The sequence below is a fragment of the Gavialis gangeticus genome, unplaced genomic scaffold (assembly GCF_001723915.1).
Source record: "Gavialis gangeticus isolate Ggan-Ray unplaced genomic scaffold, GavGan_comp1, whole genome shotgun sequence".
Taxonomy (NCBI): Eukaryota; Metazoa; Chordata; order Crocodylia; family Gavialidae; genus Gavialis; species Gavialis gangeticus.
The window spans coordinates 21,777,030-21,795,567 of record NW_017729033.1 but is presented as its reverse complement, the minus strand read 5'-3'; the positions used below and the strand labels follow the sequence as shown (position 1 = coordinate 21,795,567).

The following is an 18,538-nucleotide window of genomic DNA, read 5'->3' as shown; positions in this document are numbered from 1 at the left end:
TAAAGCTGTGCCAGGGGTCCTGCAATGACCTCTGCTAATTCCCTCAGCACTCTGGGGTAGAGATCATCAGGACCTGCTGATTTGAACATGTCCAGTCCCACCAGAAGTTCTCTAACTAGGTCCTCTCTGCCCCTGGGCTTGGCTGTGCCTCCCCTAGGACCATCAGGGATTCCCGTGAGAGGAATGACCTGGCCCCTGCTCATAAAAATGGAGGCAAGGAAACTGCTAAATAGGTTGGCTTTGTCGTCTGGTGAGACCACCAGCTTTCCTAGCATCTTCTGCAGAGACCCCACATTACCTGGAACCTTCTTTTTACCCCGTATGTATTTAAAAAAGGATTTCTCGTTATCCTTGATCTGGGTTGCTAGTCCCAGTTCCATCTCCACCTTGGCCTTCATAACAGCCCCCCTACAATCTCGAGCAACAAAGATTATAGTCCTCCCCAGTGATGGCCCCTCCCTTACATTGGGTATATGCCTCCTTTTTAGCTTTGAGACGTTCCTGGATGCTTTTGGTTAGCCATGGGGGCTTTTGAGAACTCTTGCCCCCTTTGATCCGTGTTGGGATTGCCACCCTTTGGGCTTGGAGGATCAGGAATGACCACTTTTTTTGGACTCCCAACTCCCCACCCCTCCAGGACCTCAGTGCCTCCCCGACTAGCCTCCTTAGCTCAATGAAATCCGCCCTCCTGAAGTCCAGGGCTGCTGTCTTGCTGCAGGCCTTTGCCACTCTGCGCTGGATGGTGAATTCCAGTAGGCAATGATCACTATTGCCCAGGTGATCGAGCACCCACAGTCCCCTCAAAAGGTTGTCGCTTGTGGCCAGAACCACATCTAACAAGGCATTTCCCCTGGTGGGACTATGCACCTCCTGGGTTAGATAGAGGTCCTGTAACATTGCTAGGAACCTACGTGAGTGGTCAGACCTGGCCGACTGCTCTTCCCAGCAAATGTCCAGATAGTTTAGGTCACCCATGATGACCACATCCTTTGACTTAACTGCCTCCACAAGCTGACCTGAGAATTCCCAGTCTAGCTCTTCTCCCTGGCTGGGTGGTATGTAGTAGACCCCCCACCTTTAAGTCCCTTTACACCGACCCCCTTGTATTCCGACCCAGAGCACTTCAGTCTGCCCCTCCTCTGACCCAGTGCTGCTCGCTGAGGATGTGAATTGTTCTTTGACATAAAACAGGGAGGAAAGGCAGGGGTGTGGTGCTCTGTACCTTCTGTACAGCCTATAGCCATTTATGTTCACCGCCCAGTCATGTGTTGGATCCCACCACGTTTCAGTGAGCCCCGCGATGTCTGGGTTTGTGTTAGCTAGCAGGAGGCCAAGTTCCTCCTGCTTGTTCCCCATACTACGAGCATTAGTGTATAGGCATTTAAGGCCTCCTGAAAGTGTATGCACCGCCCCCCTAATCCCAGAACTATCCGGGCCCATCTATTACCTGGGTAATGGTAAGAGGTCAACATTGAACCATCCACCACCACACTCCGGGTGCGACCCCTAAGCCAATTTGCCACCCACCTGACCATGTAATCATCTACATCACAGCCTGCCAGTTTATTTACGATAATGGACTGCAATACTGTATTGAAGGCCTTCTTAAAGTACAGACATCTACCTCGACTCCTGTGTCGAGGCTGTATACATTTCAATTTCCTCTTCATTCTGACAGATGAGTTGCAGCTTTCTTTCCCATTTCCAGTGATTCCTGTAGCTTCACAAGTCTTAAGCCTGGCAAACATCAAACAGGGCTCCAACAATTCACCCAGAATCTCTGTCACCCCATCTCTCAGCCTGTCGCATATGATTAGTATGGTCCTGGCCCTCCATGAGGTGTAGCCAGACTAGGTTGCACTGCATCTCAGCTACATATACATTTTGAAGAATCCCAGGACTCGTGACAAGAACCTGTTCTTTCATGAGTGGGGGGCTAATTAGAACATGGATCCTTTGTAGGGGATGTCTGGAGTGCACGCACATACTGAGCAGTGCTGAGATGTGGGGTCACCACGGCTTGAAATGATGACGACTCTGCTGGGGCCCAGTCCAATGAACTATATGGTAAATCAAAAGCCCTTTGGATTTGGGCTAATACCACACCTAGTTTGTACTATACATAAGCATCACTTTTATGGAATATTGTGTTAAAATTTGCAGCAGTTTCAGAAAAGGAATCAATTCTGGATGAACCAAGTCTATGGGTACTATATGCAGGTCTGTTTATTTCAAGATAAGAGTTTTTAAATTTGCTCTTCACTTCCATGTGCTCAAGGAGAACAGGGTCTGACAGTATGGAGAGGAGGAAGGGGCTTCAGGGGTAAGGAGCTTGAAGGGGGAAAGGGGACTGAGAGCAAGCTGGCTACCTGACTCCCCAGTTTTATTTTCTTTGCTTTAGCAGTGGGAGGTGGACAGATTCAAGGCAAACCTTCATTAAGTAGGTGGGCAGATCAAAACCTGATGGCATTCAACACAGAGAAATGCAAGGTGCTCCACCTTGGGAGAAAAAACCCACACCACAGTTGTAGGCTCGGCCATGCTACACTCGCTAGCACCACTACCGAAAGAGACTTGATTACCACAAGATTAACATGGGCCAGTAATGCGATACCACAGCCAGCAAAGCAAACAAAACTCTGGCTTGCATCTACCGATGCATCTCAAGCAAGACCCAGGAAGTCATCCTCCCAATTTGCTCTGCCTTGGTGAGGCCACAGCTGGAATACTGTATCCAATTCTGGGCTCCGAAATTCAGAAAGGAAGTGGAGAAGTTTGAAAGACTCCAGAGGAGAGCCATGCAAATGACTGAAGGACAAGAGAACAGGCATTAGGAGGAGAGGCCGAGAGGCATGGGACTCTTCAGCCTGGAAAAGCACAGACTCAGGGGCGACTTGGTGGCAGCCTATAAGTACATTAAGAGTGTGCATCGGGAACTGGGGAACATCTGTTCACCAGGGCACCCCAAGGGAAGACAAGGTCCCATAGTCACAAACTCCTGGAAGACCATTTTAGACTGGACATAAGGAAAAACTTTGTTTCTGTCAGAGTCCGCAGAGCCTGGAATAGACTCCCCCCAGAGGTGGTGCAAGCACCTACTCTGGATACCTTAAAAAAAACAAAACACACTTGGATATTTATCTTGCTGGGATCATTTAACCCCAGCTGACTTTCCTGCTCTTTGGGCAGGGGGCTAGACCCAATGATCTTGCGAGGTTCCTTCCAGCCCTAATGCCTATGAAATCTATAAGTAGATTCTATACCTGGAACAGTATAAAAAAATTATGAAATTCCCATACGTAGACTCTAAATTGAGAGGTCATCTTACATTCAGTGTCATCTTATAGTCAAGAAAATACAGTAATTCATATTTTCATCACAATGCTTTTATGATATTTGTGTCTTGCTGACACAGTCTCCACAGAAAGTATGAGAGAGATACCAGTATGGTTAGCTTTAATGAGATGCATGTTTTGTAGTTAAAATTTCCCCTTTTAACATACCAAAGGATGAATTTCTGAAAGGCTCCGAAGATTCATCTGGGAGAAGGTTTGCAGCCTCATCTTCCTCATCCTGCAGCTGTCCAATCTGCATTCCAGAATACTGGCTTTCAGCCCCTTCTAGAACCTACGGTATATAAGGAGTGGACTTTTAAGAGAGTCCCATCTAAGCTCCCATTTGTGCAAAAGTACAATCAGATCACAAGCATGCAATATTAGTAATACAGAATTAGTTCCAACCAAAAAATCAGCCTCATGCATGTTAGCGTACAGCAGCATGCTGACCCTATACCTCTGATTTCTCCCTTTTCCAGCATGTAAGCATGTCACCTCACAAGTCTACCATAGCAACCCACCTTGAATGATTATCTTGAAGTCTAGCAGCTCTTGTGCTACAGCTTAGTTCCCCCCATCTTTCTCAATGGTTGTGAGCCTAAATGATCCTTCACCTCAGGCTCACCTCCATCCCTGCCCCAAAAGTCATAACATCAGTCAAAGTGTTCAGCTGTCAAACCCTCCAAGGACCTCAGGTCTAGCATTATTTTAAGTAGTAGAGTTTCAGCTGGAAGGTTGGAGAGTGTCTCATCCAGCCTAGCTATTAAATTGCTCTCCAGGAAGGTGGGAGATGCAAAACTAGTGCCCTCAGAGGTGAAAACTGAACTGTGGTCTGTCAGTTCCTGGACAGAAATTGTAACCACTAGACTATTACATAAAAAGGGGCACTACCTTCACCTCCTACAGACGCTTTATGCTAGAGGGAAACCAAGTCTGCCCCTTACCCAGGGTTCTGGATACCGCTCCTGATGCTAGGAAGCAAAGTTCTCTAACAGATCTAGCCCTTAAACCTTAATGTGCCTCAATCCCCATCTGTGTTCACTTTGAAGCTTGACAATCACTACCAATGACAAGTACCTCATTACTGAGAACCTGAAAGAGAGAGGCTCAAACCTATATAAAGACCTGCATGATCTGCCAAGTGCTAATGCAAGTTGGCATTGTGAGTGTCAGGCTTTGATCAGATTAGCAGTATCCTCACATGCCCAAGTGACTTCATGTTAGTGAAGGAGCATCTGTCAGCATTGCAAAATGAGACATTTTTAGACACCATGGGTCATTTACTCTTCCAAGCTACTTTCAACAAGTTCACAGATGTGCTATCAACATGCACCTTTTCTTTTTGCCCTTTATCCCATTTCCTAAACAATTTTCAGCGTCCACAGTGAATTTTTTTTCAGCAGTAACAGTCACTCAAAAGATCTCAGTGAAGTAACTGTAGCACTTGCTATTAAATAATATTCCTGAAGTAAGATTAACTCCATCAATGCATGCTACATATGCAAATCAAGTAATGTTTGGCCAATATATTATAAAATTCAAACATTAACACAAAAAAGAAGTAAAACTAGTTAGATTATGAAGAAGAAAGGAAGCACAGGCAATGAGTGAAAAGCTAAACAATGCAAAGCATCAGGTTGAAACACTCAGGCTTGACAGGTATTCATCTATTATTCCAAGTAGCACTACTGGCTTACACTCTTGGTTTAAATTTTAATATGTTAAGGGACTATTCTATTAAAAAAATGCGCAAGTGGAAAAAGATATTCATGCAGACCTCTCAACATTCTTCCAATGAAATGAGTAACTTTTCGCACACTTTACACAGATGGGTGAAATCTTAAAGCCTTGTGTTCAACAAGTTCTACAAGGAAAGCCATTCTTTTGTAATTAATGCTGCAGAAAAGGTGCTAAAGCAAGGTCAAGCTCTCTGTTACAGGCGTGAGCTCCTGACCTTTTCAGCATTATTAGCGGAGGACGGAAAAGTAGCAGACGAGTAAGTAGAAGTGTCCAAGTCTGGGCCCTCCATGGAAGAGCTCTGAGATATGTCGGGCCCCTCAGTAGAAAGGGATCCCCCCTCTGCCTGTTGCACACTTACAATTTCAGAACTGTCCGAAGGGGTCACAGCTGAATCTGGGCCTTCTGTAGTAGTCTGAGAGCTATCACTAACTGGTGAGGAAGCCTGTGTGCCATCATTTAAATCCATAGTGGGGTCTGACTGCACAGCACTGATTTGGCTGGAACTTCGGCTAAGCACGTCATCCTCTTCCCCTTCAGTAGCTGTACTGGTCAAATCACAGCTGGACAAGTCTACAGAGTCTGATTGCAAAGTATGCTGTGAACGTGGCTGTTCAGTGATGATATCATGTCCAGTGGGATCGGTGGCAGAACTTACTACTGACCCAGCTGTTGATACACCTGATGAGGAAGCCAGTTCACTGGTTATTTCACTCTTCATAGAGGCTGAAAACCAAGAACAGTTAGTTAGCCAAACAAGAAATGATGTAACATCAATATGAAAATATTTAAATGTTTTTGCTTAAAAGGCAAGTAAGAATATTCATATGCATTTAGTACCCAATATTAAATATAACTAAGAGAAAATACCTCTAAAAGGCAGCAGAAAGTGAAGCAATAAACTACATTTAATGCTCTTAATTCCTTGTACATCTACGTTTTGCATTGCTACTCATCAAGACATATATTTGTTCTTCAAGCATTTTAATACCGCAGTCACCGCTTTTTTTTTTTAAAGCTTGGATAAAAGCACCAAAAAGTAGGGTTTTAAAAAATCCAATAAGAAAAAACAGCACCCAAATTTTAATCAGAAGCTGTTTTTATTTACTTATAAATGTAGCACATTCCCTGCCTCCATCCATTGCCCATTCACCTAAGCAGTCATGGTAAACTTTCAAAATATAAGATTACGATTTTCTCTTTTAAACTGTCTCCTTTCTCATCTCCTTTATTGTTGTAAATTGCTCTTTTGCATTTCTTGTTAAATACTTAAAACGTTAATAGTGTTTATTCACTTACATTTAGTAAACGAATGAGAAATATTTAGTGGAAGAAATCAGCCAAATAATTTTCCTTGTAAGAGTATTTGAAGATATTATATATAGGTCAGTATCAATTGTTTAAGTCTCTAAAACACAGTAACATGGTGTAGAAACTTTTTTTAAAAAGCAGAAATACATGCTTTAAGACCACATAAATTGACAGAGTGATTTGTAGCAGATTTAAAATCAAGGTATTTATAATCCTGCTAGAGTCTGAATTGATGTTATTCCTTTAAACTAATTTAAAAACAAAAACAAAAAAGAAGTGATTTATTAAAAGCTGTTTAATGCGTCATCATGTATTCATACTGTTTCCTCTTTAACACTCAACTATAAAAATTTCATAAATCAGTAATCCTTCATACTTCGTAAATGACAACCACTATGTGTGATCAGCTACAACTTTTTTGACAATCACACATGAAGGACAGAGTTATTTACTACTCCAGGCTGATGTGCAGAATTAAGTTAATCCTACTGCTAAAGAGACAGCACACCTACCAGTAAATGTTGTGGTGCTGACCTCAGACCGTGTTTCAGGATCATCCTCCAAACCTTCTTCTTCTCCTAGAAGCACTTTACCTGATAAATGATGCATCAATGACATTTAAGTTTTCTTTAAAAATAATAGTCTCGAAGCATTCTGAGCACTGGAAGTCAGAGTTAAAATCTCTACCTCTTAAAGTATGTTAACCTGTTTATCTTTTTAAATGCTAAGTTATGCAATACAAAATTGCTAGAGAGAAAAGAAAGAGAAGAGATCACACTATGCGGTCAGAACAGGACGGAAAAAGAAGGTTAATTTGTGTGAAAGTTTGGGAATCTATAACACTAAGAATTCTAGCTAGACGTTTAAGCCCCCTACTGTTTCCTTTCATTTTATCTGTACATTATAATTCTTGTGCTGGGGAAGGGGGCCAAAATCTGCTGACAGCCTTCACATTCTCTTCAGCCCCCTACACATTACAATTATTGTGCCATTAATTGTTTAACTGCACAATTAATTGAGACCACCTACACGTGCAAAGTAGCTATCACTCCATAAAAAGGTCCAACCAACCATAAATTTACATCTCAAAAGTGTGTACCATCTTTATTGCCAGTTGCTATCCAGCTTTTAAATTACCACATGTAGCAGCATCTCCCCAGAGGCTGGGAGCCCCATCAACTACAGGGATGCACAATACTCAGTTGGGGCTAGAAGTCCCACCAGTGAGGGGACTCTTGGTCCCAGTAGCACCAAGAAGCTATGGACTCTTGGGTCTGGCAGCACTCCACAGCATCTGGGACCCAGAGTCCTGCAGCTGCTGTCTCTGTTCCCAGCAGCACCCCACAGTGCCAGTGACTCAGCATCCACAGCTGCAGAAGGCTGGGTCCCAACTGTGCCCTGTGGCTGTGATCTCCCAGCCCTGGGGTGCATGGAGTGTCCCTGCAGCTGCTGCAGTCTCCCAGCTGCGGTGGTACATAGTGCACCCCCACAACTGGGGGATCATAGCAGCTATGGGACCCAGTGTTGCAGCTGCTGCAAATCTCCCACCTGCAGCAGAGCCACATGACAGAGACTTGAGCAGCTGCAGCTCCCCTGTAGGAGCTTGCTTCTTGCCAGTGCAGGGGGAGCCCAGGATTGGTAATAAGGGGCAATAGTTTCTAATGCGCAGTCCCAGAATGTGGCACAGCAGGAGGCATGACTGCATGGATCACACTTTAGATCCCATCACACCTTCACCTCTAAGTGTAGCCTCCATTCCAGGGCAATTAACTAGCCTTGCATTAAATACAGCAGTAGAAGCTGACAAACTAAGACTACCGATTTACTAATCTCTCTTATCCAGTGTTCAAATGGTAGGTTAGAGGATTACAGAATATAAAAAAGCCGCAGATGAAGGACATGAAGAGACAAAGATATTTGAATCTACCACTAAAATGGTGACTCTCAAAAGAAGGAACAGGCTAAAACCAGAAGACAAGACTGAGGAAGTGGAAAGAGTCTCTTTGGAGAATTGTCACTAAAGACGCAATGAATTCATGGGAAAGATGAAAAACATAGGAAAAGCTTTACACGAGTTTCCAAAGATCTGTACCTTTCAATGGTTGTCTATAGCTAAGTCCACACTATAATCAAACTAGCTATGACTAGAAGTTAAGGAGCATCAATGATACCTGACCTAAGGCAGCTATAATGGACAAAGCTTTAGAGCAGATGCCTATCTGTAGAGCTTTGCTTACATAAAATGTGCAGGTTATTTCAGGTGTTCTCAACCTTTTTGGGAAGGCATCTAGAGTCTAAAAACTTTTCAGAATTTAACAGCACCTCATTAAAATAACTAATATTATACTATAAACATTATAATGATAATATTAACCAATACATTGTGAATTGATTAAATTATTATATTATATTCACCCCACTACCACTGCCACCATGGCCAAATGGAATTGAGCTGTGTGCCTCCTGCAGAGCCAGATCGGGAAGCTCTTGCTCTTGCAACAGCATCATGACAGCCCTGGCAGAATGCTGTAGGACCTTGGTTGAGAACCACTGACTTATTTCATTCAGTTGGTCTTGGAAAGAGCAGTTTTGCCAGCATAAAAACTGTGTCCATGCTAGAACTATCCTGAGAATATTATTCTTACTGCTATAATGACAACAATCTCTACCTAGCCTTTCTAGACCACAGGCCAGGTCCTTTAAAGTACATACACAGACTTGGTAATTCTCACAGAATCCCAGCAGGTAATCCCAAGTACCCACAAGAATTGTGCTCTGGAGAAGGTGAAAGCTACAAGACAGCCTTGGAAGGTCTGTACTAATTTGGACACCTAGGATGGCACGGCAAAAGGGCTCCACATCCCAAAAAAGGATAGCAGCACAGGAAACTCTGCCCCAGAGTTGACTGAAGGCCATGTGCAGACAATGCTGCATCTAGTTCTAGCATGTCGGGTCTAAGGTTGGACCGAAACAGCAGCCCAAGGAGACTCACAAGAGTGAGTTCACTTTAAACAATACAGTGCATCTAACTTCATATGAAAATATGTCTAGCCATACCTTCGTATGAAGAATCACACATTTAAAGAGGACATGTTAATTAATATTTTGATAACAGTATTAGCAGCTCTTATTACATATACCATTTATTATAGCTACATACTTTAAAACCAAAGTAGTAACCTGAAATCGGTCATGAGACATGTATCAAAGGGTTTGTTAGATAGTCTGATAGTTATTTTGCATTTAAGTTGCAATCATAAGACTGCATTGAATGACACTGTTCTCCCTACAGGACATTAACACTTGTAGTAAAACAGTTACAGAATTTTCTTTTTCCATAAATGTAAAAAAATTTAGGACTAAACAAAATCTAGAGAAGAGAGGGAAAAAACCCAGAAAACAATATTCAGTTGGTAGCATTATGGAGTTATGCCATTGTACAGTACCATAAAAATAACAACAGCTACAACAACCAGCTATTCCTTACAAGACAGATACAATACTGAAGTTCATAGAATCATAGAAGTAGGGTCAGAAGGGACCTTACAGATCTTCAAGTCCGACCCCCTGCCTGGGCAGGAGAAAGAAAAAAAAACTGGGCTCAAATGATCCCAGCTAGGTAGGCATCAAGCCTCCTTTTAAAGACCCCCAGGGTAGGAGCCAGCACCACTTCTCTTGGAAGTTGGTTCCAGCTCCTAGCCGCCCTGACCATGAAGTAGTTCTTACGGATGTCTAATCTAAACCTACTCTCCAACATCTTGTGGCCATTATTCCTTGTTCAGTTGTTTGAACTGTGTTAGGAGGGAAGGGATTATGATTTTTTTTAAACAAACAAGTCCCCCAATCACCACCACCTTTGGACATCTAACCAGAAAGTAGCTAAATATGTTTACTTCCTGCAGCAAAAGAACATGTTATATTATATTTGCAACCAAAATAGGCAAAAAGGAGGGAAAAAAGTTGTCTTTTTTTGTTTCTTCAGGACACAAAATATATTTGGGGGCTTGGTTTACGCATTAGAAATATCAGGTTTGGACTTGTCCAGTTCTCCAGCAAATCAAAACGACTGGGATGACATCACAAGAGAAGCAAATGAGGAATAAGCAACATCTGATTTGCACAAGAGTGCTTAAAAATTTGATTTGTTTTAAAACCTCATTTAATTTAAATCTTGATAAGATTTGGGAAACAACCTTTTTCTTGAGAAATTCAACATGCTCCCTTCTTTGAGTTAGATTCCCAAACCAGAACGGTACTCTATAGGACACAGACCAGTCAAACTATCAGCGACAATGTCATGCATAATACCATGAAAGGATAAGAGTCTTATTAAGAGCCAAAAAAACAAAACACAAAAAAAACACAAGACAACTTTCTTTTGCATGATTTCATATATTTAGACCCCCTAAAGAAGTCAAAGAGTACACTTCAATCTCCACAGCCAGTCAACACTAAAAGTGTGTGAAAAGAGGATCACAAAACAAAAGTTATTATCAACTTAATAAGGCTACTTTGTACTATAAGGTAAGGCCATACAAGCAGTCAGAAAAATGTCATTTGATTACAGTTGTAGTCCTGAATCCACGCTTCAGTTTAGAAAAAGTCTCTTAGTCTTATGAACCGACTACAGGCAACTCACAAGCAACACCAGAAGAGTAGAGATTATTACAGTGTGCTGAGGACAGGATCAAAGGCTACCACGCCTAGAGCCCTGCACACCTACTCATGGAGAGGAGTAACCTCACTGCTAAACAGTTATATATGACAATATACTGGAAATATTTTTTTTATAAGCAAACTGCTTCTGTTTCTCAGCTCTTCTAAAAACATGAATATATCATATAGGAACTAGGATAATTAGATTACACTTTCTTCATGAATTATTCAGTAAGAACATTAAATTTAAATCCTGTACATGTGAAGAACTTCAAAGTTTCAATCAAAATTCTACAATAAGGTTTACTCTATGCTGTTACACACACACAGGAAAAAATTATCCTACTTTACAGTGGAAGATGCGTTTACAATTAAGTGAATGAGCGGTTTATGATATTAAAAGTCCTTTCTTTTTAATCTATACCTTTATTAGTAAAAATCAACTTTTGTTTTAAGACTGGCTGAAAATGACAATACTTTATTACCATCCTCTGCTGACATAGGTGTGTGTGTTATTCCTTATTTTTACAGCAATCTACACCAGTTTCCAGACTGGTATAGAAATAGATTTATATTTTCTAAACAACCAGATCTGCCTTTTGAGCTTTCCTAGAGCGAAATCAGTACAAGATTCTCCTTATCTCCCAAATATCCATTTCACTAACTCACCAACATCAGCTTATCATGTGACAATATTTCTTTATAACAGTAGCTTTTAAGAATGCAAACCATTAATTACAGGAAAGGGAGACTACCATATTTGGAACGGCCTAAATTAGGCTTTGTAATTAAGTTTAATACAAGTCAGAGGCAGCACTGGCTTGTAAAAATCCCAGTTCAATCCATGCAAATTCATTTCCTCCACTCAATGCCTTCCTCCCTCTCTCCCCTTCTATACCGGAATCCATTAGCACAGATTTTCTGCACCCATGCAGAGCTCTAATGAAATCAATGGAATTTGGCACAGGCAAGGAAGGAGTTAGTCCTACTGTATTCTGATGCAAGATGGGAGCTACAGCAGCTCTTTAATGCTAAGACCTCAAAACATATTATCCAATGATGGAAAAAGATCAAGATTAGACAGCAAGCTACAAATGACTGGTATTAATCATCACAGGACAGATCAGAGCAGACCACATGTAACATTTCAAAATATGCAATACATACGCATGCATTAGTGGAGGAAAGTAACATTAAAGACAGAAAAGCAAGCGCAGCCTAACTAACAAGTTGGAAAACTACTTATTGTGCAAGTGTAATTCAAGGTGCTGTCAAACAGGGATCAGGGCCCTGTTTAAAGGAATTATTTTTTTAAAACTGCTGTTTAAAATTGAAAGGGATATAAGCACTTCTGCCAAACTACAAGAAAAGCAAAAATATTCCTGCTTTTTAAGCAACTTTACCATATCTTGGTTGTAACATTAGAAACACTGGCAGAGTTCTCTTCACAAGACTCACATTCTTCAAGCCCAGGTGCAAACAAGAGTGAGTCTGTGAACAGGGATCAAGGTTTAACAGGATAATGAAGAGCAGGGGGTAGGGGAGAGAAAAAAACCCATAAAGGAATGTGATGAAGAGATGGTAGTTTTGAAAATAATCACCTTTTTGCTTTCTTGCAAGAACAGGGCTGCATGAAGAACCCCCTCCAGCTGCAAATCACAGAAAGTAACAAATCAAGGTAAAGAACAGAGCTGCTGAATGGAAGTGGAATTTTAAATAGACTCAAAAGCCTTAGAAAATTATATTATGCCAGGAAGTTGTGAGAAACATTATGCTTTTAAGGCGTCCAGTTCTTGTTTGGTAATCCCTCTCTAGATGTTGCACTTCAGTGTTGCTCTGTTACACTCCATGAGAGTAAAACTGGAGTTATATATAATTTTTTTACCACCACACAATGGTTTGAACTGTCCTTGGTTAATAAATTACATTTTAATAGCAGCAAATTTATAACTAGGGATCTACCTAAATTGCAACAGAAGTTTGTGGCACAGTGGCACCTTGAATCTTGCCTCTCTTCACTGCTGAGTGGCAAAAACTGAGGTACTAACTCCCTCTCAGCCACTCAGCAACTGGGGGAAAGGGGCACACGTCAAAAACAGCAAGGTTCAAGGTGCTACTGTGCCATGAATTTCCACCAGGAGTTAAACAGGTCCCTATTTATAACAGATCAGAATGTTCCTTTTTCTGTCTAATGATAGAAGGTTAGTCCAACATAAAGAGTTTTTAAAAGCAATCCAATCAGGGATTAAATATTTTGATCTGAAGAAATTAAGTAGCAGTTAAGCAAATACTTAAATTTATATATACATACATTAAAAAGGCCATGCACTGTATAGGCAAGAATATAAAAAATTAATCGAAGTAACAAACAAGCTTAACAGTTATGGATTGCACTCACAGCGATTTTGATTCCTATAGCTACACAGTTGACAACAAACTCAAAATTATTCTAGATTTTATCAAGATCAGCCTTCTATGCATCACAGCTGCCTTACAAAACACTGCTAAAAGAATATCAACCTTTTCATTAACTGATCAATTAACGTGCAACTCTTGTACCTTTTAGGTAGGCAAAAAAAAAAAAAATCTTAGTGTAGTCTATTTTGTACTTGTGATTGACCCAAACTCAACATCTTTCTTTATGCTTTTGGAGATGACTGGTTATTTACAGAAGTGATACTGAAAAAAAAGTTATATAAAGTTCCATACAGAGTTTTATAAGGGTTTAAACTTCTTAATGACTAGACAAATTATGAATAGCCAACAACATATGCTGACCTTAGAGAGACATCAGAATTATACTTTACCTATAAGTTCCACTATGCTTCCGCTGCGGCTCCTGCTGCTAGACTCATCTTTGGATACACTGACCTGCGCAATGCCTCCCAAAGTGGTCAGAGCGTGGAGGAGATCAGGAGGGGGTGTTCTAAAAAGTTGCTGCAATAGTTCTAAAGCTCCAGTCACAACATTGTGGTCCTGATGCTGAGTGTAATGCAAAGTCAATTCATACACCTAGAAATGAAAGAAATCTTAGTTCTAGTCTATATAGGCTACCCTCTTCACCATGGTTTCTGAACTGCTTAATGCTGCTGAACTCCTAGAAGCTATCCTTTTCCAAAAGGAAAATCTAGGTGTGCAACTGGCATTTTGTTTTTGTGAATATATGTATAGATACACAGATATAAGGGCCCCTTGCACTTGGAGCAGAAGATGGAGTTTACGATAATGTTTCTGTAAGATCAGTTCCTGTAAGTTCAGTAATATATAATAATCATTACCACTACACTAGGGTGCCACCATCCCCCCCCCTCAAGTGTCCCATGGCAGCAGCCCTTTTGCATTACGTCTGTGATGACCCTAAAGGAGGCGGAAGCTGATTTAGCTGTAAGCCCCCCTATACCCACACTATGCCTGGGGTTCAGAGGCACCTGAGGGTGTTCTACCTCCACTTCTGGGAGAAGCACAAAAGGAGCCACACTGGGAAAGGCTACAGCAAAAGGCAGCTTCTGCCAGCTTTAGGCTGATCAGGGTCCTAATGTGGCAATACTGTGCACTTGTGCCACAGCCCTCCCCAGGCTGGCTGTATAGCAGGTGTCGAGCAACTGTATCTGAAGGCGGCATAACTTGGTTGTGAAGTAAGGTGAAGCAGTAGCAAAGGTGACTCAACTGGGGATGTAAGCACATTCAAAATCAGTGGTGGAGGGGTACCCCAACTCAAGGCTGAAAACAACTGTATTGTACTTGGTTTATTAATCACCCCTACAAAACATTTTATTCTTTAATATTAAATCTGCCAGTCACAGACATAATCAATCATCAGAACAACACTAACAAAGTAAACTTAAACTGTTACCTATACGACAAATGTATTCAGTATACATTATAAGAACATCTGGTTTTAAGTTACTTCATACTTTGAAAGAGCTATGGCAACTCATACCTGTATAAGCTGTTCTGGTGAAGGCGAAATCTCTGCTTCTTTACGTGTTACACCAAAGCTACCTTTCAGGCTAGTATCCTTTACTTGCTGCTGCAGTAAAGGTATGAGATATCTAAGTGTGAGTAATACACCAAGAATTAAGAGAGTGGGATGCTCATCTTCTACAGGAACCAACAAACCTGAAGGAGGGGACAGGAGGGTGGAGGGAAAAAAGAGTTACTATAGCTGACAGTCTTAGTAAAAACGGTTTTGTTTTCTACTCCCCACACACACACCTCCCCTTTCCAGTTAAGTACATCACTAAATTAACATAACTTTCTTAAAATCAGTGTACCAAGATGTAAAATCATAGAAAAAGTAGGGCTGGAAGAGACCTCCAAAAATCAAATCAATCCATGCCCCTGCTCAAGGTAGGATCATCCGTAGCTAAACTATCCTATACAAAACATCCATCTAACCTATTTCAAACAAAACTGTACAAGTAACCCCATCATGCAGCTACGAGGCACCATTTCCAAAACCAAAATCGAGATCACCCCTAACTTGCCACAGGTAATGCAGGGGGACGGAGGCATGGTCAATGCCCTAACACTGAAAAGGTGATCTAGTTTACTTAAAATACACCTGAAGATCCTGAAGAGGACCATGCTCCTTGCTATATAGGAAGCCAAAAAACCCCATAGTCCATGCCAATCTGACCAGCGGTAAAATTCCTTGCTAATCCCAAATATGGAAGCAATTGGTCTGATGCCAAGTGGAGAAGCAAGACCCTCTAGCTAGGAAACTCCAGATTAAAGTCCCAGCAAGACTACCATTTTATAAATTACAGAAACCTTGTTAGGTCTTAAAAGTCAACTCAAGCTTCCAAGGGTTATTGAAACTATTAGCTCTTCTGCCAAAAACTGGAATAAGATCATTAATACACACTCCTCTTTGAATCTAGTAATCTATAAAATAGAGCAATTTAATACCAAATCCATGATCCTACCAACAAAACATTTCACAGAAGCACTACATGGCTACTGGAGGAGGTGGTAAGCATTTTATGATAACTATGTACTATTGTATATGGAGCAAAAGATTCAGAATTCTTCTAAAAGAATTATAGGTGCAACCTAACTACACAGTTAAAATAGAAAAATGTAATCACCACAGGTACACAAAAGTAAAAAACGGTGGGGTTACATTTATCTAAATCAGGAATGATGAGTGGGATCTGCAAGCTTGATTTCTCTTTAAAAAAAGTGGACAAGGGAGTATGGTACAAGGACCACAAGCATCCATTAGGAAAAGGGAACAAGAAAATCAAGTTTACATCCTCCAGGCAAAGAGTCAAGGACATTTTACATCAGTGACTCACTTCTGCTGCACAGCCATGATTTCAAACATATTTTGTAAGCCTTCTGAGATCCCAAAAGCAAGCCACCCTGCTCTCCCCTTGCTTTGAAAATTACTTTGCAATGACTCAAATGAATACCCTGCCATGTTTGATAGTCAGTGTTTGCCATATGTTTTCTATGCACAACTACTTAACAGTGATTTGTTTAAGAACTTTCATAAAAGGCTAAGTATAATTATTTTAATTATTCTAGTTATTCTTTTCTGATTAAATGTACATTCAATTTTGGCTCCTTCACTTCACTTTAAATGCATGTTTTCCTCCTCAAACTTCAGTTCCAGATGTTCCATCTCATTTTTCTGTTTTGCAAAGAGGTGCCAATCCCCACAGATGGCTCTAGATTTTAAAAAGTATCCTTTGCAAAAGGTGATGAGACATACTTAAAAGGATTTTCATTATGTCAATCCAATTTGCTATAATACCATAAAACCAGAATTGGCAACACCTAAGAAGCAGGTTATGTTTACCCACCTGCCTCTAATATCTGAAGAGTCTCTTACACAAACTAATTACTCTAATGATTTACTTTGACACTTGTCCAGCCTATTTCCCCCAGGAGTGCTCATGTCTCAAGAAAGCAAAAGCATTTTCCTGCATCTTACCTAAAAGTACATTCAATAGCCAGGCATAAAAATATTGCGTTCTTCGTGAATGTTGGCAGATGCTCACTGCTGATCCTGCCGCTGTCCGACGGATGGTAGGAGAACTGGATTTAAGATTAGCTATGAAGGCCTTCAATAAAACCTAAAATTATTATGAACAATTAAACCAATATTCATATGGGGAAAAAAAGCAGCAGAAGTCAGGAAATTTTAAAGCATCAAAAGGGAAAAGTTTACCTTGCTTCCCTTCCATAAGCCTTAATCAGAAAATGGTAGCACTGGAACAGATCTGTAAGGTCAACCAGTCTAAACTGCTGCATCAAGGCAGGCTTTACTGAACCACCACCAAACACACTGACCCAGGCTCTTCTTCAAAATTCTACAAAATTTTTCTCCAAGCTTTAACCCAAATCTGCCTTCCCATTTAAACCAAATGATTTGTTGTCCAACCCTCAGCAACAGAGATCATTCACCATCTTCTGTGCAAGTATTTTTGCTTTAACTATTTACATATGGTAGCTGTTACATTACACTCTAACATTTAACTAATATTACTGTTGACAGAATAACTCCACCACTTGGCGTATCAGATGCAATGTAAATTAATAGTTTAAATAATCTTACCTTAATTTCATTGTCATTTGCAAAGTTGCCAAATGCAGCCATGATTTTTGGAATTGCTGCAGCTAACGTCTCTTGTACAGATTCTTCAGGCCGCTTACTTATTCGTGTTAAACACGGCAACAGGTTCACTAAATATGGCCTAGTTACAACAAAGGAAAAAATAATCATCAATAATTTTTTGCATGCATGTCTAATAGTTGGTCTGTCTCCAATCCATTCCTGGAGTTAAAGTTTTGCAAGGCAGTGCTAAATACGTTAAAGTACATAAAGTGGCAAAACTATACTACCATGCCCATGTGGGTGAGTGAAAGAGTTGTCATACTCATGTCAAAACTTTGATACATTTAGTGGAAGTGAAAGACTACATGACACTGAGGACCACTGTCCTTGTGGGGGACTGTATGGAGCCCCTTACTCTGGGAGTATTGATACTATAGGGCCTTTAAATGCTCTAACATTGATGGATTCAGCTATAGAAAGAGCTTCATAAGCTAGAAGTCAGGAGACGCAGACCCACATTCAATTCCAACACGTGTAGACTAATAAACTATCAGGGCCCTGTTACGCACTGCACTTCAAGCTGCTGAAATGTTGACTGGTGTTAGTGCTAGCTCAAGTTTGGAGCAGCTGCCTTCAAGCTAAAAACCTTCTTGACAGTCCCCAACCTGCACATTTGTGACTTGCAACTAGAGGGCATACAAGCAGAAGCTTGACTGGGAACTACAGCTGTGAGTTGACACTAGAGGACTGGTGAGCCAGGACAGACTTCTACCCCTACTCTAGGCGGCGGTATGTTGCAAAAGTGGGTTTGGGGGGAGGGGACAGGAACACGAAGCTGGGAGGTGAAGCGTTAATGGGATGGAGGTGGGTAATGAAATAGGAGGTAAAAGGAAATGGGGATGGAGGATGAAATGACAAAAAAAAAAAAAAAAAA

The 18,538-nt window shown here is 41.0% G+C and overlaps 1 protein-coding gene across 4 annotated transcripts in view; it reads right to left on the bottom strand.

Moving 5' to 3' along the window:
• The window catches only part of HTT (huntingtin), a 214,677-nt gene that overhangs the window by 152,951 nt on the left and 43,188 nt on the right, over positions 1-18,538 (bottom strand). For 2 of the 4 annotated variants that reach the window (XM_019526059.1, XM_019526060.1), the window contains exons 6-13: positions 17,605-17,743; positions 16,981-17,122; positions 14,980-15,158; positions 13,847-14,051; positions 12,641-12,688; positions 6,896-6,976; positions 5,434-5,798; positions 3,504-3,627 (exon numbers count right to left, since the gene is read on the bottom strand). In XM_019526059.1, coding sequence (XP_019381604.1) covers positions 3,504-3,627; positions 5,434-5,798; positions 6,896-6,976; positions 12,641-12,688; positions 13,847-14,051; positions 14,980-15,158; positions 16,981-17,122; positions 17,605-17,743 — 1,283 coding nt within the window. The remainder of the gene's footprint in view (positions 1-3,503; positions 3,628-5,433; positions 5,799-6,895; positions 6,977-12,640; positions 12,689-13,846; positions 14,052-14,979; positions 15,159-16,980; positions 17,123-17,604; positions 17,744-18,538) is intronic. The other 2 variants (XM_019526061.1, XM_019526062.1) reach the window with 2 other exon arrangements.